The sequence below is a fragment of the Sceloporus undulatus genome, chromosome 2 (assembly GCF_019175285.1).
Source record: "Sceloporus undulatus isolate JIND9_A2432 ecotype Alabama chromosome 2, SceUnd_v1.1, whole genome shotgun sequence".
Lineage (NCBI taxonomy): Eukaryota > Metazoa > Chordata > Lepidosauria > Squamata > Phrynosomatidae > Sceloporus > Sceloporus undulatus.
In genome coordinates, this window is record NC_056523.1 from 247,450,990 (window position 1) to 247,475,636 (window position 24,647).

The following is a 24,647-nucleotide window of genomic DNA, read 5'->3' on the forward strand; positions in this document are numbered from 1 at the left end:
TTAAGGCTGTGATCCCATACACATTTTCCCGGGGGCGGTTTTCACTGAACTTAGTGGGGTCAACCTTTAAGTACACTTGTATAGAATCATGCTTTGAGTATACCCTTCAATGAAGAGGGAATAGAACCTTTCAACTGTTACATATACATTCGGGAAGAGTAAATTTGCTATTTACATCTGAGTTTATCTAGTTAAGATAAAGCATTGCACTATAAAATGTTCATTGGAATAAATGTATTTATTCCATTATTATAATAAAAAGGCATTTAAGGAGAACAATAAGCCATAAGTACTTCAAGATATGCAAATGTAAAGAAATGAGGATACTAATGTACAAAATTTTGGCCAATTATGTTATAATTTTAACTAGCACGGTCATTGGGGGAAGTATTTGTACAACAATAGTTCTAGTCAAAAACTATCAATCCCCAAACTATACACAATACATGCATTTGAAGAACATTAAGAACAAGTGCAATTTATAAAATACTGTTAAAAGTTCAGTCCCTCCTGTTAAATGTACAGCTCCAATAAGGTCAACTCCGAAGATGGTGGTAAAATGAAATTACTAATAATATGGCATCATAGTGTATCCTTTGGAGAGAAAATGTTTCTGTACAGCTAAATCTTCCCGGCTTGGCATTTACAGTTTTTTACAATCTGTTTTAAGATGTTCTTCTTTACCTCTGGAGAACACGTTCTTACAAATCATGGGTGATGTTGCCTGAAACATTTCAAAAACTGCATTCAAATGTCTTTAGAATGAACCCATAAGATAAATAGTCATCTACTTGCACGAGTAGAGGCACATTAAACATGGGACCACATTGTGAAGTGGCCACTGGGTGACCCATACATAACAATAGTTAAAAAGGAACAATTCCTTAAGAGACAAAAGAAGAAAAACATTGGTTTTTGAATAGATGATCTGGTACTTTCTTGCATCCATGACTTATTTGCACAATGTGATTGCTAGGTCATTAAATGGAAGAGGCAAAACTGAAATAATCCTCAGGTTTACAGTACTGGAAACAGCACTCTGGATTTGGGTCTATTTATTTTGGTGAAAATCACATGAAGCAATCTCTGAATTAACATAAGGCTATACAAAGAAAAGATATACATTTAGTGCATATTAAGATGTATAAATGCGTGTTGGAAGGACTGTTATTTACAAAAGCCGGTATCTGGATCTGCGTAATAGAGCAGACAGCCATATGTGACACAATCCATATTATGATAGTGGTAACACGATGGAATCCCAAAATTACAAGTGGATTCTATCATTACATTTTGGCTAAGGCAGGGCTTTGGTGGGTCATGTTGTCACCCCAAGCACACAGCATTAGTTACATGAAAAGTATTGTTGTTGTTGGCATGGAAAGATACTTCTTTTTTTCAAGAAGAGCAGCACAGCATTATAAATTAATTGGGTAGATTTTATTACTTTTTCATGTTTGATATAACATTTTTGATTTCTATCATTTCACTCGTTTGTGAAGAATGCAAAACAAATGCATTTGCATTTTACAACCAAAGTCTGAAAGACCCTAGCAACCTCTTATTGTGCAGCCCTTCTCCCCATGGGTTTTTAAAACTTTTTTTTAATTTTTTGCAAATCCATGCAGTTATTTCTGAATTATTATTCTCAATTTTTTTTAATTTGCTCATTGGTTAAACTTTGAAATGGGAAAATATGATAAAATAACTAAAAAAAATATGTTCATATAACCTTGACAAAATGCCAAAAAAGAAAATTAACTCTGCTTATGCGGTTATCCTTCTGGAGCGCATCAGTCACCTTCAGATTCCTTTTAAAAAACTTCATATATGCCTTAGCAAAAAGTCATCCAGATCTTCCAACTGAATTCCCATTAAATAAATTGAATTAACAGTTTTCCCAATAATAATAACATGGACTAAGCACAATTTTCTAGAGAAATACACTCCTAAAGAACACTAAGAAGACACAATTCCAAGAAGCCTCATCTTGTTGCTTGTCTATTTAGGGCAATTAACTGTTGGCAAATATACATTATGTTTTTGTTGATTTCTCTTTCTCTGTTAAGAGGCACTCATGTCTCAACTCACTTCTGTAAGGCATAGGAGAAAATAACAATTTATCAAACAAACAAACAAAAATAAATGAATCACAATGTGGGGAGAGAGCAGTATCATTTTTTGAAAAAAGGCTTGATACATGGCAATACTGTGTTGGAGATTCAAGGGATGCATGTCAAAGCACCCCCTATTCAAACACAAAACTTGGTTCAATGATGTACATTTCTCTCACGTATCTATCTTACCTAGAATACTCCAATGGTACAATCTTGAACATTTCTGCACTACAAGTAGAAGATGCAAAGTAAGCTTTGGAGTGCTTTTTAATAAGCTTTAAAACCTTCCAACCTTCCTTCCAAAAGCCACAGAATATAAACGCCACCCACTCTAAATAATTTTTGACTTCTGTTCTCTCTTTTTCGTAATCTTCCAGTACTACAGTATTTGAAGATTTAGCCCTAAATCCAAGTACTAGTCCCAACTAGAGTAGACACACTGAATCAGCTGATTTTATGTAAATGTTGATTTACTAACTAACAATTTATTTAATTGGTCTATTCTAGCTAGGACTAGCATTTGGATTTTGGCATCAATTCTCACAACAACACTACATCACACAGAATTGTTGTGAGGAGAATGCTAATAAAACTGAAAATAAAATACTACACGCCTGATAAAATGCTAGCATAGGCCTTACCTGAGCTTAGTCGACCCAAATGGCAGTACTTGCTTATATCAAAATCAGGGCAAATTTCATAATGTTTTAAGTAAAGACTTAGGTTTCCCTTTTAGCTCGCATTGTCTATTTTTAGTGTCACTTTTGACATTATATGGCATACAATTTATGTTAGCTGTGCAACACAAAATACCTTAACTCTCTTGTATCAGAGGCAGCTAGGAAAAACTTGCCAAATATTAATCAGTTGGACCTAGTAAGTTAAATATTGGAGTATGTCACAGTTAAAGGAACAACAATGTCTACGCAATAATTTTCATTGAAAAATGGATGAAGACTGTTGCAAAAACCATCTCAACGAGGTCTCTCCAACAAAGTACAACTTCCGTATCTCAACTTTCCATCATGTATACTCTAATTTATAAGCTATGTGACAATATATTTGTTGTACATTTATTTTTTTCTTACATTTAAATAAAATTCATGTGGTAAAATGTGGTATTTGAGATATGGCAAAAGGGTGGATCCCTTTCCAATCCAAAGTGTTTTTTCCCTGTCACATTGTTTTATCTATGTGGCTTCCTCCAGTGATTGGGTTCCATATACATTCCCTCTGTGTGTGTGTGTGTGTGTGTGTGTGTGTGAGAGAGAGAGAGAGAGAGAGAGAGAGAGAGAGAGAGAGAGCTCTCAAGTCAACTTATGGTGAATGTTATATGGTTTTTCTCACGAGGTGCTTTGCCTCAGCAATATAACACCCAGCACCTGGTATTTGTTGGCAGTCTTACATCCAAGTACTAACCAGGGCTTAGTTTCCGAGATGGGATTTGATGTCTGTAGGATATTTAGGGCTAGACACATTTCTCATCACCACTTAGATAGGTATGGCTTGGAAAAAAAAAGATGTTTGCTAGTCACATGGTTTCTAACAATCCAGAAAGGTCCTGAAATCATTCCCAAGATCGAGTACCACATAGAACACAAGTATTAAGGCAACAGCAGAGTATCTCCTGGTGGTAAAAACACTGTAATAGCTTGTGAGAAAACCAGAGAGGGTACCCTATCCCTTCTTTTCATTGACCAAATGCAGTCCAGAAGTTTACAATAAAACTGTGTTCTACCTTTGAGCTTGACTTAGAAACTCAATTCAAGGTCAGAGTATATACTGTCTGTCTACTTCTAATCAGGGTTTGTGCGTATGTATACGCATGTATATTTTCAGCCCACTGTGAATTCAAATGATTTTACACAGCATGATGCCAGTAACACTCTGCATTATAATAACTATTTTTGTAATTTTTTTAAAAAACCTAGTCAGAAAAAAATGACAAAAATTTACATTCTCTTTAAAAAGTAAATAAAATAACATTATTTAAATTGTGAATTATCTATAAGACATACATTACAATTACATAGATACATATTGATACAGCACATTCAATCTGCCAAAAATTAATGATTACAAAGCCAATATGGATGCTGCCATATTATTTATATATATATATATATATATATATATATATATATATATATATAGTATGTACAATGACTATAGCATTCATAATTGCACTATACCTACAACCATTTATAATTACAAGATGTCTTGTGATGAGCAAAATAATAAAAAGCAGTTCAAGCTTTTCATTAATGTTAATGGAAAAGGTTAAAGATGAGAGACATCTTATTAGTAGTTACTAAAGATTATCCACCAAGCACTGCTGCTGTACCATCCATGTTTGTGATAATGGTAATCCTATGTCAGGGCCACTGAAATCGATGCTTAGTAGACTGTACCCATTATTCAACTTTCTTACTGTCCCGTCTTCTACAAATATTGTCATAAAGCAACAGTTTCAACTGAAGTGCTGGAATCTGGGATTTCATAAAGATTAACCCAGTTGTGTACTGTATCTGATCCCTCTGACCCTCATACATAGTTCTGCAACTTGATGTCAATCTTATTTACAAGACTGTTTACACAAAACCTGAAAAAATTATCTCAACCCAAGATGCAAAAGAGATGCTCATTGAGGCATGTGCAGTCTTTTTTCTTTTAAAGTTTATTGTTAAAATGTTATATACTTAACAGTGCAATCCTATGCATGTCTACTCAGAAGGAATTCTGACTGAGATCAATAAAACGTACTCCTAGGTAAATGTGCATAGGGCTGCAGCTTTAGCCTTCCATTATGGTTTGTTCAGCCATTTCATAAATAATAAAAACTCTCAAGAAATGGTCTCATTTAGAAATGTCCAAATCCATTAATTAAGGAACCGTATTAAGCGTATGCTATTTAATTTTTTTTTCAGTTCAAGGTGCCTTACAAAAGGGAAACCATCCCACTGTGCAATCTTATGCCATCTTTGATAAGAATGAAACTCAGTTTGAATTAATACACTGTATGCATGTGTATATATAGCACCAAATAATGTTTTCACTCACATTACTATTTCTTTTGTCTGGAGAGAGGTGGCCCTGAAAATGGAACGCTTCCTAATTCAAAGAGGGAACAGAGGGAACTGAAATCTCCTTCTTAAACATTTGGCAGTTGTTTGGAACAGACTCTCAATCAGTTAACTTGGCATTTTAAATCAGTTATCTTACATTTCAAAGTTAATGCTTTTATAAAAGAAAAGCCACATTTGGCAACATGAAACTTTGTAGACAATAAAATAGGTCTGAAATTGCAGTGAGAAATCTAGCCAGTCTGGTTAATTAAAATAATAATAACAATAATAATAATAACAATTCCAGGTTATTGTAGTGTCCATGACATTTGTTTGGCATCTGTGATTAGGAAAACAAAAACAAAAAGAAAGGGAAAAAAAGAAAAGAAAGAAAAGTAATATGAGTCTGAAAAAGAAGAAAATGTAATGGCACGTGGCAACTAAAAAAAAAGAACAAACCAAAAAGCTATCCTACTTCATGAATTGCTTTTGTGTCTTAGTAGTTTGTTGTTGTGTTCTTGCAGTTTGCTGAGCTTCCATGATACAATTAAAGGTAAAATCCATTTAACACTGCTACAGTTAATATTCCCGCTGAACAACACTCCCAGCCTTCAGTGCAAAGACAGTACCAAAAAGCAGATGCATTTTGACATCTCTGCCAAAAACTAAAAATAAAAATAAAATAAAAATAAGAGTATCAATAGGCTTAATCCTTAAAAAAGTAGTTAATGAAAACAATCAGACAAATTGATGGCTTAATTTCTAAGTGACACATTTTTTTCATGACCAGAATACTATAGAGGAAACCAAGGAACAAGACGTGGGGGAAAGGCCATTTGTACCTTTAAAAAACAAAACAAAAGGGGACAGAGACAACAAGAGGAACAATTAGGCTTCAGTAACCTAAAACCCCCAAACAAAACCAGAACAAAACCCCAAGCCTATTGTTTGTGAGTGCACAACTGAGGATTTAAAACACATTGAGTCACAAGGTTTTGACTAAAAAAATGAGGAAATGTGCTGTGAATGTAGTTCAGCATCTTTCATTTTTCCTCTTGTAAAGTTTAAATAAAATCATAATATTTACTATAAACTCTGTGAACTTTAACAGAGTCCCGGCCAGCAATAAATTAGTATTATGTGGATCATTTTCACAGATAATACAGTCCCTCTTGAATATCTTCAATTACCCAAACTGGGGTGGGGTTGGGTGGAGACCTAAGAGGCACAGTTAGACCAAGTTGTATTCCTTCAGGTTTAACTGTAGGATAGTGTCCTTGACTGCAGCAAAGACGAAACGGATATTCTCCGTGTCTGTGGCACACGTGAAGTGGGAGTAGATAATTTTTTCACTCTCTGGATTCAGGTCAACAAACATCTTCAAGATGAATTCTCTTGCTGCCTGTGCATCCCGCTGAGGTCCTGTTATAGGAGGGAGAAAAAAAGTTTAACTTAGCAAGCAGTTGGTTGGGCTTGTCACCTCCTCTAATGCTGCCTGACAAGCATCATTTTCAGTCTCTTATGCCCTACACAGGCAAGCAGGATAGCAGGATGGGCAGTGTGAAGATGGGCAGGTGTTTACATGCCTGCTTGCCAGCATGGTATGGAACTACTACCGCTGCATGTCCCATGCCTGCTTCTGCCATGGCATCTGCTCAGAAGACCCCCCCCCCCATTGTGGCTCATAAGGGTGTAAATGGGACACCCAGCTATACTCATTTGGCCAGGAACTCCCATTTGATGGCACAGTCTGCAACAGGGGTCTTCACAGCAGTTGTGATGGTGGGGCTGTTCTGTCCGCTGGCTGTTGCTGCAGCAAACAGATGGTCTCTTTAGACCGGGTTAACACCCCTTTAGGCACAAAAGTGAAATCTGAAAAAGTGGAGGGCTAACTGTAGTTGTATCTCAGTTTCAATCTATCAGATCTAGGCATTGGGTTTTTGAACCATCAATGATTTGGATTCTATCCAAGAATGTAGGAATCAGTATTGTCGGGTAATGTGACATGTTGCAAGTTGTGTCACCATTTGAGACTGCTTTTGTGATCCAATCTATGATTATTTGAATTGTTATAGTTGTTACTTCTACTACTACTTCTAGTAGTAGTAATATAATATAGTACAGTTCCACTATTTTTATTACATTTTTTTTAAAAAAAAACAAACCAATCTCCAAACACTTCTATTCCACTGCAGATAACACTGCTATCTGCAAGCTCTAATCAATCCTCATTAGCACCAAAAAGCAAAGCTTCCAGCTCTGACCCACAATGTCCCTGACACACTGGAATAGTTACTATGACAGTCCTCCATTCTAAACCTTATCCAGATGAATGAAAGAAGTAAAACAGCAGTCTTCAGGGCTTGTTTCTTTGGTTCCCAAACTACCACCTGATGTTAAGGACAGATGCTTAACAATACAGTAAGCACCATTTAATTGGAAGCCTTATTGTATAAGGCAAAAGCAAATACTGGGGTGGCAGAGCAGAAGTGTGTGTTCTCTCTCTCTCTCTCTCTCTGTGTGTGTGTGTAAAAGAGAGAGAGAGAGAGAGAGATTTCTGTCAGCCCTGAAGTGTAATCTTCTCACTATAGTATGAGAACTTATTAAAGGATGTTTCGTTTCTTACCATCATATTCTGGGAAATAGTCAACTAGATGAGAATACATTATTTTTTCCTCTAGAAGATCTTTTTTATTTAAGAACAGAATGACTGAAGAATTCTGGAACCAAGGATATGTAATAATTGTCCTAAATAGTGCTTTGCTTTCTTCCATCCGATTCTGGAAGAGTAAAAAGTATATAATTATTATACATTCACACAGATATTGACGTAACTATAGTAAATGTTTCTGAAACATAATCTATAAATGAAATGTGTTACCTTAGGTCACATTTACATGTATACATAGTTCTATTTAAACTCTTAAGTCTCAGTTCTGACAATCAGCTAGAAAGGAGATGGGAACTGGCACACCCGTATCAAAGCTCTGAAATGGACATGTTATACAATGACAAAAGTTGTACTTTTTTGTAATTGACCCTTCATATACCCTCACTTTTCTTATTTTTCTGGCAAAGACCCTCCACCTTGCCTTGGTCCTCTATGTACAATCTGAGTTTCTCTTTTGGTACTTCATCATTCCCAGGGAGGCCTAATGCAATGTGTTTTTATGTGTTATTACAGAAAGAGTCAATGAAATTACAGTTTGTTTTTCATTCTGTGTTTGAAACTGCACATAAGGAATGACTAATGAGCAAAAATATTTATGCGCCACCATGCTGAGATTTCCGGCAGAAGGCACGCTACAAAACATTGGTGGTGGCTTGGGGAACTAAGATGACTAGTGACTATAAATTGGTCTGGTACTATGGGGATGCACTTGAAAAGAAACAAGACGGATGACTGTTCAGCACATAACTTCTTTGCTTTAAATTTTATAATCAAATAGACCAATTATCTAACATCAGATGCTCTCCCCTGTGAAAGCCTGTCAGAGAGCAGGAGACAGTTTATAAATGAAATGAAGCATACGTAAATCAGCTATCAATTCATAATCAAAACTACAATAAGATCCAAAAAATGCACAACCTACATGCTACAAGCTTTTGAAGCTTCACAGGCTTCTTCATCAGGCAAAGATGTCAAAAATCATGGGGGGGGGGGGAACAATGTTAGTTACTAGCTTGCATTTTGCCAAGATATGGCTGTTCTCAGGTGGTATTGGAGGGACTTTTATGCAGACAGACTCCTCCTCCTTCTGGCTATGTGGTTTCTCCAGGAAATGAAAAACAATTAAGTTTTTAGCAGGACAAAAAAACAGATGCTCCTCTTGAGATCCAAGTTGTCTGGGTCCTATGTGAAGCTATAAGCACCTTTGTTAGTTCAGAGTACACTGAATCTCTAAAGAAGACTTCCATGTTTTTGTATTAGGAAACATTTTTTAGCTGCTGCTTTGGTAAAACATGCCAAATGTAGTCCGATTTTTAAAGAAAAAAATGTTCTACCTTTGATGGAAGTAGAAACCACAAATGGTCAAGTTCCAGTCCATGACCTTCTCTTTAGGTTCCCACCCTATGATTTTTTAAAACATCTTTCCTTAATGAAGCTTTAGGAATTCCCAGCGCTGCAGGACAATCACTCCAAACAGCCCCAAAGCTGCAATAGCACTTCTGGAGCATTTCCAGAGCTCCAGAGAAGCATAATAACGGTTGGTGCAGTCATGCGGGCTCTTAGGTGTGCTCCATCTATATCTCAAACACTAACCAATTTTTAAGACATAAGCTTTTGTAGACTAGAGGCCACATCAGAGACACGAACTGGATCTAGATACTACTGATTTTACAATAGAGACCTGTCTGGTTAAAAAGACATATTTATTATTCATGGAACACAGTTTTATTGGAACAAGGCATCCTAGCACCAATGTGTCTTCACAGAAGAAACCACCAATTCAGTAAATTTTAACTTTTCAAAAGCAACCATTTACAAATTTAAACTGGAGGAAGAGATGGCAATGGATGTATAGTGGGACAACAGTGGACAACCGTGTGTAAATTAATCTTTATTTGGATAAACGCCTTTGATTTTTAAAATTAAGAATTGCTCTTAGTCTGTTTTAAGAATGTTTTAAAATCCCTTTGGAGCCATCAAGTACAAAAAAATGCTAACAAATACTTTGAATAAATGAAAAACAATAATTTCTGTCATAAAGATTTAATTACTCTTCCAAACCAATAACATTGAAAATAGCCTATTATTAGCTTGATCTAGCATTATTGTTAATATCATTCTCTTTCTTTGTTTTTTAAAATTGAAAAACCTCTATCCTGTTCAGTGTTTAAGCTACCCTGGGCAGACAACATCACTTAACTATAAAATAGAGTAGAATGATTGTATTTCATGAAGTATTCTCACTATATACTACAATCACATAGACAGAATATTGAACCTCTGAAGATGCCAGCCACAGATGCTGGCAAAACGTCAAGAAGAAAATCTTTTAGAACATGGCCACATAGCCCAAAAAACCAACAAAAAACATAAATTCTGTTTAAATTTCCCTCTAAAATAATATTACTAGACATGCTTTTCTTTTTTTGTGTGTGCATGAATGATGCCAAGTAATAGGAGTCATCTTTGACAATGCTGGCTCCCTTGGTTTAGTAAACAAGATAGCACAATTCCATACAATCAGACATGTCAAAGTTTACCTTTAACATGAGAAAACAACCAAAGAGTCAACATTCCTGTTTAAAATACATCTTCCATTAGTTCCAAGTACAGTGGTACCCCGGGATACGAATTACCCAGCTTACGAATTTTTCGGGATACGAAAAAATCCCATAGGGATTTATTGTTTCGGCTTACGAAGGTTTTTTCGGGTTACGAAAAAACCTCGGCGCTATTTTCCGCCACCGGAGGGCAGCAGAGAGCTATTTTTTCCATTAGCGCCTATGGCAATTCAGGTTACGAAGGTTTTTCGGGTTACGAAATTAGCCGCGGAATGAATTAATTTCGTAACCCGAGGTACCACTGTACTCCTGTTACCCAACCCTCTTTTCCTCTTTATCCTCTCTCTAGCTGTAAGTTATCTAACAGCATTGGCATTGGGAGGATGGTAAAGAAGGGATGGAGGAAAAGGTTTGGGTACCAGATTACAGCAGCGTGTCTGCTAATCCTACTAATCCTACTGTAGCTATATGTGCCTGCCTGAATCAGGCAAAATAAACAGTAGCTGCCTACAGAATCCCTTACTGAGTATGCATGAAATGCAAAACAGAGAAAGAGGAAATGCAGATAGCACTGACTCACTAAGCTACTCATAGCATGTTAAAAAACACAGATCTATAAATTTGGTCACCAAAATCCAAATCTTAGTGGAGGCTGGAGGATGCATTCTGGAAGAAGCTTTAAAGTGTCTTCAGGAGGTTCACAATGTTTTTGTTTACTTATGCAAGGCTCATCTGACCTTGTTATTTCATTCCATATGTGTATATTGTTAGTATTCAATAAAACACCTGTGGAAACATATAGAACTGCTCTCCTTTTTTCCATGCTATTTCTGCTTCTGCCACCAAATTTTCAGTTAAAAAAATAATGTCCAAGAACACACCCATTAACCTGTATTATGATGTTTTATATGCATACACAATGATACATGGAGGAGGGCAGGCGTCAACTTCTTTATGCCACATAACATTTGACTGTATAGGTACTGATGTCAATCTTATCAGTTTCTTTCTCAGACAAGGAATGTTAATAACTTAAGACCAGCCAGCGCTGCTGGGTTAGATATTTGAAATTTATACTTTTTTTTTGGAACATTTTCAAACCGTGGATGTTTGAATCTGTGTACAGAAAATCCCTGTAAAAGAAGGGCTGACTGTATATATGCCTAACACTGGTAAATATATGCATTATGAATGGATACAGCGAATGGTATTTTAAACTGCTTAATTAATACTTCAGTTTGATATCATACAATGTAGTTATTCTAGAAGTAGTGTGTATGAAATGTGGGTAGCTCCAAAAGTGGACTTATCTTTGACTCATAGAGATTCTGTGGATGAGAGATCTCCAAGTCCCCTTGTCCTCACCCTCCCTGCTCAGGTCTAACCATCTGGCATATGGCCTTTCTCTTTCTATTGCCTTCCACCTTTCCTACCATCATTATCTTTTCTAATGATTCATTTTTCCTCATGATGTGGCCAAAGTACAAAAGTCTCAATTTAGACATCTTGGCTTCCAGATAAGAGTTCTGGCTTGATCTGTTTGTCATTTGTTTGTCTTCTTCGCTGTCCACTGTATTTTCAGTACTTTTCCCCAGCACCACATCTCAAATGAGTTTACTTTGTTTCCATCAGCTTTTTTCACTGTACAGCTCTCACATTTGTACATGATGGTGAATACAATGGCTTGAACTATCCTCACCTCAGTGTGCAGAGATATGTTTTTACACTTTTATGATCTTGTCCAGATCTTTCATAGCTGCCTTTCCCAATCCTAGACTTCTTCTAATTTCTTGACTATAGTCTCTATTATAGTGATCAATATTTGAACCAGGATATGGGAAATTCAGAGTACATGTGTAGTGTAATTCTAGGTAAAGTCTTAGCATTGTCCCTAGTCTAGAGGTCACTAGACAACACTGAAGGCAGCTGAAGAAGAACTATGTCATAGAAAAGGTCTTTTTTACATTTAAATACAATTTATTTTTAACAGCTGAAATAGCAGGGAGGAAACAGCACAACAAATATGACCTCAAAATGCACAGGAAATAACCAACTTCCTGATGAGGCCCAGCCATTTGGAATGAGCATTCCAACCTTTCTGTGACTGATTGTCCTCTTGATAATTATGTATCTGAATTAAAAAAAACTGCCATTCATTTTGAGTTGATCTAGGTTTGAGCTGACTAAAATTCAATTTTACTGAGATTTTGTTCACCAGTCAGATCAACACTGTTATTTTTATTAGACAGTAACAATCCTCACCCAAGCTCAAGCTATCACTTCTTAACACTTCTGTATAAGAGTTTCCAGTAAGAAATGGAAAGTACAGTAACAAATGAATAAAACTTATACAAAACCCTTTTAAATAATTGCATTACACTGTGTTTAATACCTGCATTGCACATTTGCACTTTCATGGTTCTCAGAACCATGTATTTTGGAACTTGTCCACACAAAGTACAAATCATGTTATTTGCCTACTCTAATAATTATGCAGACAAAAGATGTATTCAACAAACTAAAAAATGTATATTCCATGGGGTTTCCATTTTTCATAAAATTACTTCTGAAACACTATGATTTTTCTCTTGTTAAGAAATGACAATTCATGGAGAACATAGGGAATGAACCAAGGATCTCTGGTTTTAAAGTGCTACAGGTGAGGGAGAGAAGAGAAGAAAGGGGGGGACTCTCACTAGGACTACTATAACATAAAAATCTTTTTCAAGAACTTGGGGAGAAGAGAAACTTAGCCAATCTTAGCTGGCACTACCATACTGCTTTTCTATTTCACCTCAGCAGAAGATTCATACATGTACTCACACAAGCAATATTATGTGAATGAACCACCCCACTGAAGTATATTGTACTGGGATGTAACATAAAACATGTTTTGTGTTTTCACACTTGACAGACACAGGGTCTCATAGTACTTGTAGTTCACACTTGCTATCAATTTCCATGCCCAGCATGCACCCAGGGGATACATGGAGCTGAAGATGAGCTGCCTGTGCCTTCAAGTTGCCTGTTGATGTATTCCATGCCTCCTCGTGGCTGCCTTCCCCTCCCCTTTCTCCGTCCCCATGTGGCCGCTGTCACTACACAGGGCTGCTGCCGCCACCACTGCTATTGCGATGGTGGCAGAAGCCTAGCGCGGTGGCAGGCCAGAGGAGGCCTGGCCAGTGCTGGAGGAAGAGGGGTGAGGAAGAGGAGGAGGAGACGAAGTCTTACCCCTTCTTCCGGCCAGTGGCCTCCCTGATTGGTTGGGAGGCCAGGAAGGGGAAGGATGGCCGTCTGCAAGGCCACACGGACTTGTAGGTGACCGGAAATCCTGCCCCTTCCTGGCCTCCCAACCAATCAGGTGGGGCGCTGGGCGGGACTTGCAGCCACAAGGGGGCGTGGCATGGCCCAACAAAGGTTGGGAACTGCTGCTCTATACAAAAGGCTTTGGGGCATACATGGCTAGAAGCAGTGTTTTTTACTCTCAGTGGAAGAGAACAGCATCCTAGTAGTGGTAGCCTAGGGGATCCCACCCACCAGGATTAAAACAGTAGTTATGAATCAATCCCCCATATCTAGTGACAGATCAGATAGGAGACTGAGTCTGTGGGTGTTGCTAGCAAAGGCATACTGGAACAAAACATATCTGTAGTGTAGACTTTACTCCTGGAGAAAGAAACAAAGAAAGAACGAAAGAGAGAGAGAGAGAGAGAGAGAGAGAGATAGAGAGAGAGGAGTGACTACTGTATTAAGGATTCCCCAAACTGCCTCCCATCTCAGTAAAGTACAGGTTAAACTTTTGTGCTCAGGTTTTAAGCAGCTCACAGCCTGAGTCCTCCAACAGAAGCCTTGGGGAACTTTCAAACCTTTGAGTGCTAGAGTGGAATACTTTGTGGTAAAAAGAAAAAGGGAAGGAAGATATAACTGCATTTTGTAAGAAGCCTTCCAGTGTTCTGTAGAAGGTTCAGACTATTTTTCTTTACTTATGCAAGGCTTCACTAACTTGGTTGCTTCCTTTCATGCATGCATACTGTTAGTTTTGAGTAATGTACAGGAATGTATCTACTTTGTTAGCTCAAGTATATCTATACTGTTAAAGGCATCAACATCCCTTCAATTAGTTTCAGGTCAGACAACAGAACATGTCACTAACCAGCACAAGGGACTCATAGATGATAAATTGCTCCTAAGCTCGTTTCCACTTTGTTTTCATGTCAGACAACATGTCACTAACCAGCACATGGGACTCATAAATGATACACTCCCCCAAAGCTCTTTTCCCCCTTGTTTTCATCATTGCATTAGACAAGACACTGTTCTTGCAGTTTTGCCTTAGGGGATGGGTCATGGTACCATCTTTTTGGAGCTATTTGCTTTTGACATTGTCCATTAGCATACCTTGTTAGGACTTGCAGAAGCAAGGATCAGAGTGCTTAACAATGTCTGATGGCTGTGAAAAAGTGAAAGGGGGGCTTGTGATGTAATCTTGAAAGAAATTACAGTGGCTGTCATCTGGGTAGAAGGAGAACTGCACATAATTACTGGGATTTTTTTCAACTTGGATAAAGTGAGTTTACAAATAGCAATAGCATGTACAAAGACATATAGTTACTGTACATTCTCAAATCCTAAGGCTAACCTTGAAAATACTGTATATACTCATGTATAAGTCTAGAAATTTTAGTAAAAAAATTGACCAAAACACCCTGAGTTATTATGCCAGCTGGCATTTTGTAAGTTCTTTGGAATTGTTTTCCTTTGTTCCATCCTTTAGACCCTTTGTTACATGCCCCTAGGTTTTGCCCCTAGGTTTTTACCTTGACTTATCCACGGGCCATATCAAAATCCATAATTTTGGCCCCAAACCCTACCCTTGACTTACACAGGAATTTGACTTTATATGGTAATTGGGCAACAGTAGCAATGGCAGAACAGTGCTTCTCATCTTAAGTTTTTGTTCAAATTATTTTTACATCAAAATTAACCAGCAATGTAATACTTTACTACATGATAATAAAGGAAACTACTATAATGACCACTACACACTGTAATGTTTGTTACTTCTACCATCTATTATTATGAGTTCAATCATGTTTCTGCAGTTAATTAGGAGGTTTACAGTAGAGACAAATCCCTTGATTTACAATAGCTATGTGGTGTAGTGGTCTGAGCATTGGACTATGACTCTGGAGATCAGGATTTGAATCCTTGCTTGTCTATGGAAAGCCACTGGGTGACTTTGATTCCTCTAAGCAATCAAAGAAAGCCAGTTCAGGACTGCTCTGACATCAACAGAGAGAAGGAGATTCTAATCATCTTCTCATCACAATGGAAGCATGTGGTTTGTCTACACTGGTAGAATTGTACTGAACAACAATGATGTCACCATGCTTGTATATCACTTGCTTGTTTTTGACTGAGATGTGAAAATCCATAAAGTCATGTTTTAGCAGCTACTTGGAGCTGATAGGATCATTCAATGAATGAAGGCTTTCAGTGTATTTCTTCCTATGCCAGCTACCAGAAACAGGAACATCACAGGCTTCAGCCTAAAGCAATGCTCTATAGATTCTTTTAATATAGGGCAGAGTAGGCAATATGTGGTTATCTAGATGTTGTTGAACTGAAAGCTTCATCATACCTAGCTCGTGTAGCCAGGAGTGAGACATGATGTGAAATGTAACCATTTCTAGAGGACTAGATGTTGCTTATACTTTCCCTAAATATTAAATCACAGGGTGATCACTGAAGTATCTAAGCAGTTTTCATCTGCTAAAGCTAATTTTCTCAGGAACTTTATTTGAACAGAGCTTTATAGTCAAGAGTCCATGAGTTCTGGGTTGCTTCCCCCCACCCCCCCCCAAAAAAACTGTGCTTACTATTAATGGCATGGTCAAAAAGCTGGACCTTATCTGGTGTATTATGTTGTCCAAAATGTACCCTAAAAGCCATGAAATTGTGATGTATGTGGGAGATACATCCAATGACTTCTCCCAGAATACAGCAGTACTGGAACCTGTAGCAGAAATTATAGCAAGTCTATTTGGTAAAATCTCAGGCAGCATTAGCAAGTACAGTTTTATTAACATACTGCTAGTCTTACATGTTCCTTTACATTTTACTCAGAAGTATAAGCAAAATTCCCTTATTTACAGTAGTTAAAAGTGTAGTGGATCAGAGCCCAATAAATAAAGGCATGCTGTTAAATAAGAATGCAGTGTTTGGCATTCTTATTTAACAGCATGCCTTTATTTATTGGGCTCTGATCCCCCACACTTTTAACTACTGTAAATAAGGAAATTTTGCTTATACTGTACTTCTGAGTAAAATGTAAAGAAACATGTGAGACTAGATGAACTTAGAAATAGGAAAAAGGGATGGAGTAGGGTAGAAGCAGCAGCTGCTTGACTGATTTCTGAATTAAATTACTAATATTAAAAGGATCAATATATTTAGTTGCATTAAACTCATTATTAGTCTAAAGAGAGTCAGTCATGTATTTCCATCCAGATGATTATAGTACCATCTAGTGTTCAAGTATATAAATTAAATACTGTACACCCACTGTGATTTGTAATCTATTCCTAAGAGAATGGAAGAAACAGTGATGCTTTTTATGATGAGGCACTGTACGTGAGAAGATAAACATACTGTAATTACGCTTGGTACCTCATGTTGTAGTGACCTATCATAAAAATGTATTAATGTTTTTCCCATTCACCTATGATGCCACATCAAACACTGGTGAACTGGGCTAGTTTGGTAGGTGCATTTGAGCATCATACATATATTATCACAATGCTCATACTGTTTTTTTAATATGATTTACCAAAAATTTGTCACATTCATTAAGAGATTAAGAATATAAACAATTATTTCAAATCATAAATATATAACTTTTAGCTAAGATTTTTCTTTATGTCTTCTCTGCCTGTGTTTCCTGTATTTTTTCCAAGGATATAAACTCAAGCTTAGAGAAAATAAAAAAGTACTTCTCAATTCCATTGGATACCTTTATTCATACAGATTCCATTAAACTATTTGGAGTATAGAAAAAATACTAATTCTTTGCAATCTGCATCAAAATATACAGGTGGGAAATCATATGTTATTGTTATTATTATTATTATTATTATTATTATTATTAGTAGTAGTAGTATTATATTTTATTTTCTTATATCATGCCTTTCCCCTAATATAGGGACTCAAGGCAGCAACAGTACAATACAATATATTTTTACATATTAGCATTTTTCTTTTTAATATGTCTACATCTGAAATTTAACAGATCACATTTTTCAACTTCTGTGGTCATCAAATCACTTAAACACCACACATATCCATCACATAAACACAAAAATCTGAAGTATATACCTCTTGCTATATTGTGGCAACATTTCACCCATGACACCTTTGCTGATCAGTGTAACTCTTTATATAGAGAGAGGCTTCAACTTATTCACAGCAAAAATTTGTGAATAATGCAGGTTGTCGTAAATTCTTCACATCAAGGTCTTAGGAGAATATCCCACTAAAGGAAAGTATTTCACATGTATGTTTTTCAATGAAATCAGTGGGAATTTATTAAGAATTTATCATTGGGTCTTAGACTGAATGTAACTGACATTCTGTCAATTAAGAATCATTTAGGTATGAGCCAGTAAAATATTTCTATCTCTTATTTTTGGAAACAGTCACATTCACTACATTACATAGAAATATGTCCCATTAATATAACTGGCCAGCACGACAATGTAAATGTACAGAAGATAATAAATACTACTTCTGAAGACTACACAGAGAGGAAATTTGGGATGCATTATGAGGCAAATGGGTGTTGGGAACACTGCAGCCTGAAGCGCTAACACAAGCCAGAAGTTAAAGCAGGTAAGTTTAGCCTTAACCAAGTCACAATTCTGCTTATTTCCATTATTAGACATGCTGGGATTCATAAGTTTTATCTTAGTTTTGGGCAGGAAATGGTAAGGTGGTCCTTAAAATGGTTACACTAGGGCTGGAGACACGGATTGAGATTCTCACCTAGCCATGAAGCTCAGTTAGTGGCCTTGGTTCAACATCTCTCAGCCTAACCTGCATCACAGTTCCTGGGTGCATAAAATTTTGGTGGGAAGAACCATGTATCCCACTTTAAGATCCCTGAAGGAAAGACACAATACTAATGAAATAAATCTCTCTCTTTCGCCTTTAAATTATATTAGAAAATCAAAATTTGTAGGTATCTAACCTATACTGTGGAAAATCATAGGTCTTGCAGATTCCTATCCAACACTCAAATGGCTCAAGCATGTACCCTTACCTAAAACTCTTTCCCAGAAGATGTTGGGATTAGATCTAGGACCTTGGAATGAAAAACTATCTCCCATCATTGAACTATGGGCCCCTCTCAGATAATATGAAATACAAATGGCTACTAAAATTCTCACATCAGCTTCATGCTGACACAGGAGAGGCAGCATAATCAGTTATGCTGTCAACAACATTAGAAAAGCAATTACTCACACTTGAAGAAACTTTCAGACCTAAGTCAGAAAGAATTTTCCTGACACAAATACACACACACAAAATGGCCATGCAATTTGCTAGTTGTTTTGAACAAATCTCAGATTTTCTCTTCCTACAACAGTTATTTAATCAAATATTAAAGAAGAAACAAAGCAAAGTATTGTTCAATCTAATCTCCTTAATTAAGAATTTACAAGATCAAACAGATGCAAAATAGGATTATACTATACTATAAGCTTGTGCTAGTGATACTAAGGGATAAAGTTAGGTGTTTAAGTTCCCTTTTAGATTTCTTTCATAAAGGTTCTTAATTCAAAAAGTTATTTATGACAATATGAAAATATGTGCCCAAGCATGAAAAAATAACTAAACTGAATTTCATCTTAAATGCTCAAGTTTGTTGCATTAAACATTCCCCAGTCCTGATGAATGCTTGTGAAATGACATCATGCAGTAACAAAGGGCTGAAATAGATTGCCCGGATGGGGCAGATGAAGCTGCCCCATCTGAAGATGATTGAGGCTGTGGCAGCTGTATGCCATGGCCCCAATCTGCCACGGTGCCAGCCAAAAAAGGAGCGTTTGTGAACCACTCCTTTTTTGGCTGCAGAAAAGCCACCTTTAGTGGCTCCATGGCAAATTCCCAACATGTTGGGGGCTTGCAGTGCGTAACTGCCATGCCTTCAAGCTGCCTGGAAGTCAGCTGATGTGCGGCTGCTCTGGGCGCCTTCAGGGCGTCATGGGGGCGTGGGGGGTGCAACACCCCCAAGCCGTCCTGAAGGTGTTTTTTAGTAACAGCTGTACTAGCCCAAAATCTCCATTTGAGCATAACTGCTCAAAAACAAGGGTGATCCATGCTAGAGTATTCCCATATAAATACAATACAGTTTGCATTGTATGTAGACAGAAACGTATACAGTTAAAAATTTTATTACAGTTAAAAAAACTAAAAAAAAAATCTGAGTGATTGTCTTTAAAGCAGGTCTTGCTTTATGGGTTCCTTTATTCTGTTTCTTACAACAACAACTCAACCATTCTTTGCTTAATAGATTTTTAACTTTTGTATTTTATGTTATTTCAGCTGTATTTTGTTTTACCTTTTATTGAAAAACAGGATAGTAAATGAATCAGTCAGCCACTAAGTCACCAGACAAGTCATGGCTGTGTGATTTACAGTTGGACCTCCATATCCACGGAGAATCCATTCCAGACACCACCACCCCCAGATATGAAAAATGTGGAAAATAAGTCTCGTTGTCCCTACTGGCAGTGTGGCATGCATGCGGCCGCTAATGTGGCCGTGTACACATGCCACCATTTGGGACAATGAAGCTTCCCATCCATGGATGCTCAAATCAGCAGATGGCAAGCCTGTGGAGGGTGAGGTCCCGTTGTACTTTCAAAACAGTTTTCTAAAAAGGTTTTTAAAGTATGTAAATGTGAAAAAGATCTTAACATTAGTTATGATATTTTTAAGACTCTACTGCAAACAACCCAGGAGAAAATATCATGAGATGAGAATGAGAATTACATGATATGAATTAAAATTAATTTGAAGATGCTGCAAGGGAGAGCATTTATATCCATTCATCGCCTTTGTTTTATAAAACATCACATAAAAGCAGCAAAATCAACTCAGGAGCAGTCTTTCTAAAACCTCAGGGAATAAAAAGGTCTTGCTATTCAATTCAGTTCAAGGTGTGCTGAAGGGAAGATTTTGAAAAAGAAATCCAAACCTTGTGTCCTTGGGGCCAAGGAGAACCTGAATTGGTGACCCATGTTCTTCTTTCTTGCCTTTTTTAAACATGATATTAAGAATTTTTTAGATTTAATTTACTTCAATTAAATTACCAGAACCTTCTGACTCTTTTTGTTTCCTTCCACTTCCCTGATGAAAATGTATCAATTATTTTTGGTGCTGCTAAATGTTGTACTGTACTACAATTCGACAAGCCATCACACTCCCTCAATTGGAAGTATAATCTGTTTTATACCTTGTCTTGCCAATTTATTTTAATTAGGTTTATTGTATGCTTTTTCTTCTATGGACCCTTAAGTATAAAGCTCACAGACTGTACTAATGACTAGAATAAATTGAAAAGGCCTGTGTTGGTTTTCAAAATACTATGGGGGAATCATCTTAGGTGTTCACCAACAGAATGTCACAGCAGAAAAAAATCTTGCTTTTAGCCATCAGCACAGCTTCACAATATGAGAAAACGGTAATACACTTATATGGAAAATCTGTTTACAATTTGGGTTACAACCATGCTTAAGAGTACATTTTTAATCTTTACTTACCTCATTGTCTGACTCCACAAGTACTTGATCATATTCACTAAGGGCTACTAGAAACATAATGGAAGTGACATTTTCAAAGCAGTGTATCCATTTTCTTCGCTCTGATCGCTGGCCCCCCACATCCACCATCCTGTGATATTAGCAAAATGAAGAAAGGTTAAAAAATAAGACACAAAATGTCCTCATGTATCATACAGCACTTATATAGTAAGTACTATATAATATTTGTATAGTACTGCATTTCTACCATTAATGTGGATTACAGTAGATCCAATCATCTATTATTTCATGTTTATTTTTTTTATTTATATTTTTTAAAAGTATAACAACTTTTACATCAATTGTATTTTTCCCGTTTCTTCCAGATATATACAATAAACATATAGTACACATGCACTTAACTCCTTATTTTCGTTTGTCATTTATACCTTCTTCTTTTTCTTGACTAAAACTTCCATCCTTTGGAAACTTACTTTCATATTGACCTTTGCATTTGTTAATCTTTAAAACATAACTCAATATTTAACCAATTCCTTCAACTTTTCTGGTTTATATTAATTTCTGCTAATTTTTCCCAATATAAACATATATTTTTCCAATTTTGCCAATTGTTTGGTTATTTATCTCTAAACTTTATACATTTCCTGGCCCATCATCTTTTCTGACTTGGAGTATTCCCTTCTTGATGTCTGTTATAATTTTCCATTACCTAGCTCTGCTTTTTCCCCCCAAGCTTATCCCATATTTTCTATATTTATTATTTCATGTTTAAACAGGAAGCAGGCATACATCTTGGTATTCACTCTGTTTATGAGCAAGAGACGAGAGGAGGACCAGATTAACTATGCGGGATCAGATTAACTATGCATCCATTAGAAACGTACTGTATATTTTTGACTATAAGTCCATGTATAAGCCGAGAGCAGGTTTGGGGGCCAAAATTATAGATTTTGATATGACCCATGGATATGTTGAGGGTAAAACATAGGAGCATGTAATGAAGGATGTAAAGGATGAAGCAAAGGAAAACAATGTCAACGAATTTACAAAATTCCCTGCAGGGATAACTATTTGTGCTCATATTAAAAGCTGGATGGACGAGAGTAGAAGGGGGACAGTGCTTCCAGGGCAGAGCAAACTCTTGCCTTTCACCAGGGGACATAGTTGTGTGTGTGTGTGTGTGTGTGTGATTTAAAGTAGAGTACTTACACTGACCCGTGGATAAGCTGACTCAGGTTTTTTGGGTTAATTTTTAAACCTAAATTTCTAGACTTATACATGAGTATATACAGTAATAGTCACTGGGGGCTAGCAGGCAGCACTATGTACTGAGCCAAGAAGCTCACTGGCAACACTGAGCCAATCTTTCTTTCCTGATCCACCGCACAGGGTTATGGAAAATTAGAGAGAAGTGTCATGTGTACCACTGTGAACTCAATGGGAAAGAGCCTGGCTATATAAATAACAGATAAACTTTCAGAAGTAAATAATATGCTTAATCAGAAATTCAATGTAAATACTCCATAGTAAATTCATTGGGGGTTCAGACTTATGGCTTTAAGAACTGGTGGGTGACAACTTTGTTGGTATCTAAGGCGGGATACAGACCGTCCAAAAGGGCGGTCTGCCGCCGCCCTAGTTTGCTGCGCGAGGGAGCCGCAGCGGACAAACCACGCGGCTCCCTCGTGCAGCTAAAAGCGGGTTCTTTTTCCAGCACTGTTGTGACACCAATGGCGCACTTGCAGCATCATAAAGGCACCGAGATGTGCGGATGCTAGGCGTCCGTCACATCAAAATGGCAGCGCCCGTATGTACAGGGCGCTGCCATTTTGATGCCCTCGTCACGTGCAAGGGGCGAGTGGCGTCTGAAAGTGCCGCCCCTCGCACGTGACGGCGGTGCCCCATAGGGCCCGTCTATCAAGCGCCTAAGCTACCAGTCTTCATGCTTATGGAAATCTGAATTTTAGAAATACTTAGCATCACAGACTGACAACTATTTTGTAAATAGGTATCTCTTAGATTTGATTAACCACAATTTAAAATACTGTATATCTGAAACCTAATCCCTGGTTAATATTAACTCTAGTTTAATAAAAACAAATCAGCTTCATAGACTACAATCTGAAGTTGGCTGGTTTTAAGAAATGACAGTTAAGATGAACCACTGTCTGTCTAGATTTGGACATATTAGCAAACTATGGCTTGTTTTATCATACGAGAGTTAAGATTAACCACAGTCTGAATGGCGTGGACAGCACAACAAGCTATGGGTAGTCTAGGACAGAAGCTAATGCTTCTGAACTCATTGCAGTTGCACCAAAAGACTTTGTTTACATAATGCTGGAACATAGTTTAATCTCCTTATATAAACCAGCACATGCCTTAAAATCTGCAGGTGTAGTTGATGAGGTCTCTCTCTCTCTCTCAAGAGAGAGAGCCTTCTCTGTGGCTGCTCCTAGGTTGCAGGAGGTCTGGTTGGTCCCCTCCCTGCTCTTCTTCTACCAGCAGGTAAAGACGCTTTTATTTAAGGAGGCATTTGATGACAGCAGATGGAGGTTCTAATAGGGAGGAGATGTCGTGGTTTTTTTTATTTATTTCATCATGTTCTAAATGCCTTTTAATGCTGTTTTAACTTGTGTTTTAAAATTAGTTTAATTGTATTTTAACTTTAAAGAGATTTTAATTATATTGTGTTTTTAAGGTGTTGTGTGTTGCCTTGGGTCCTATACAAGGGGGGAAAGGGGGGGAGAAGACTTAAATAATTAAATAAATTGTTATATGTGAACAGTGCGACAGTGATGAAACAATATGGCATGTATAATATTAAACAAACCATTTAAAAAAGATGTAGTTATTAACCCACATGCCTTCTTTTTAAATCATTCTATTTTAAATCTAAATGGAGTAGAATTGAATTTTGAGATAGAGCTGGTAGAAGAGCATTATGGACAAGTGCCACCAAATAACACTTTTATTGTTTCATAAGTGTAATTTTTAAAGAAACTGAGTAAGTTCTACTTTAAGTTATTAGGAGGCCTACTGCATTCAATGAAAATTTCAGTTTTTTTATGAGAAGTATTAGTGTGCCACATATAAATGAGAAAGGAATATGCCCCATGGTTCACACAGGGATGTATCTATTACTTTTAGTTGAAGTAAAACAGAGCTTGTAGAAGATCCTATTAACACATTATAGCTAATTATAACTGCAATTAAAAATGCAACAATGAAACATTCTTCTTGATATGATAAACAGTATGCTTCTTTTCAAACTGATTGTGATAATTTTTGAAGTATTTTAAACAGGATAAGCTAATGACAGCATAATAAGGTGGTAAATGCAGAAAAATGCTGAGATTTCTATTCACCAACAAGATATCTGCAGAGAGGATTTGGTGCCTGGTTAGTGG

The 24,647-nt window shown here is 36.9% G+C and overlaps 1 protein-coding gene across 1 annotated transcript in view; it reads right to left on the reverse strand.

The window, feature by feature from the left end:
* Window positions 1–4,771: 4,771 nt before the first annotated feature.
* The window catches only part of LOC121922331 (guanine nucleotide-binding protein G(q) subunit alpha), a 130,291-nt gene continuing 110,415 nt past the window's right edge, over window positions 4,772–24,647 (reverse strand). Inside the window, exons 5-7 of the mRNA XM_042451615.1 lie at window positions 21,238–21,367; window positions 7,809–7,962; window positions 4,772–6,604 (exon numbers count right to left, since the gene is read on the reverse strand). Of these exons, the coding sequence (XP_042307549.1) occupies window positions 6,414–6,604; window positions 7,809–7,962; window positions 21,238–21,367 (475 nt within the window). The 3' untranslated portion in view covers window positions 4,772–6,413. The remainder of the gene's footprint in view (window positions 6,605–7,808; window positions 7,963–21,237; window positions 21,368–24,647) is intronic.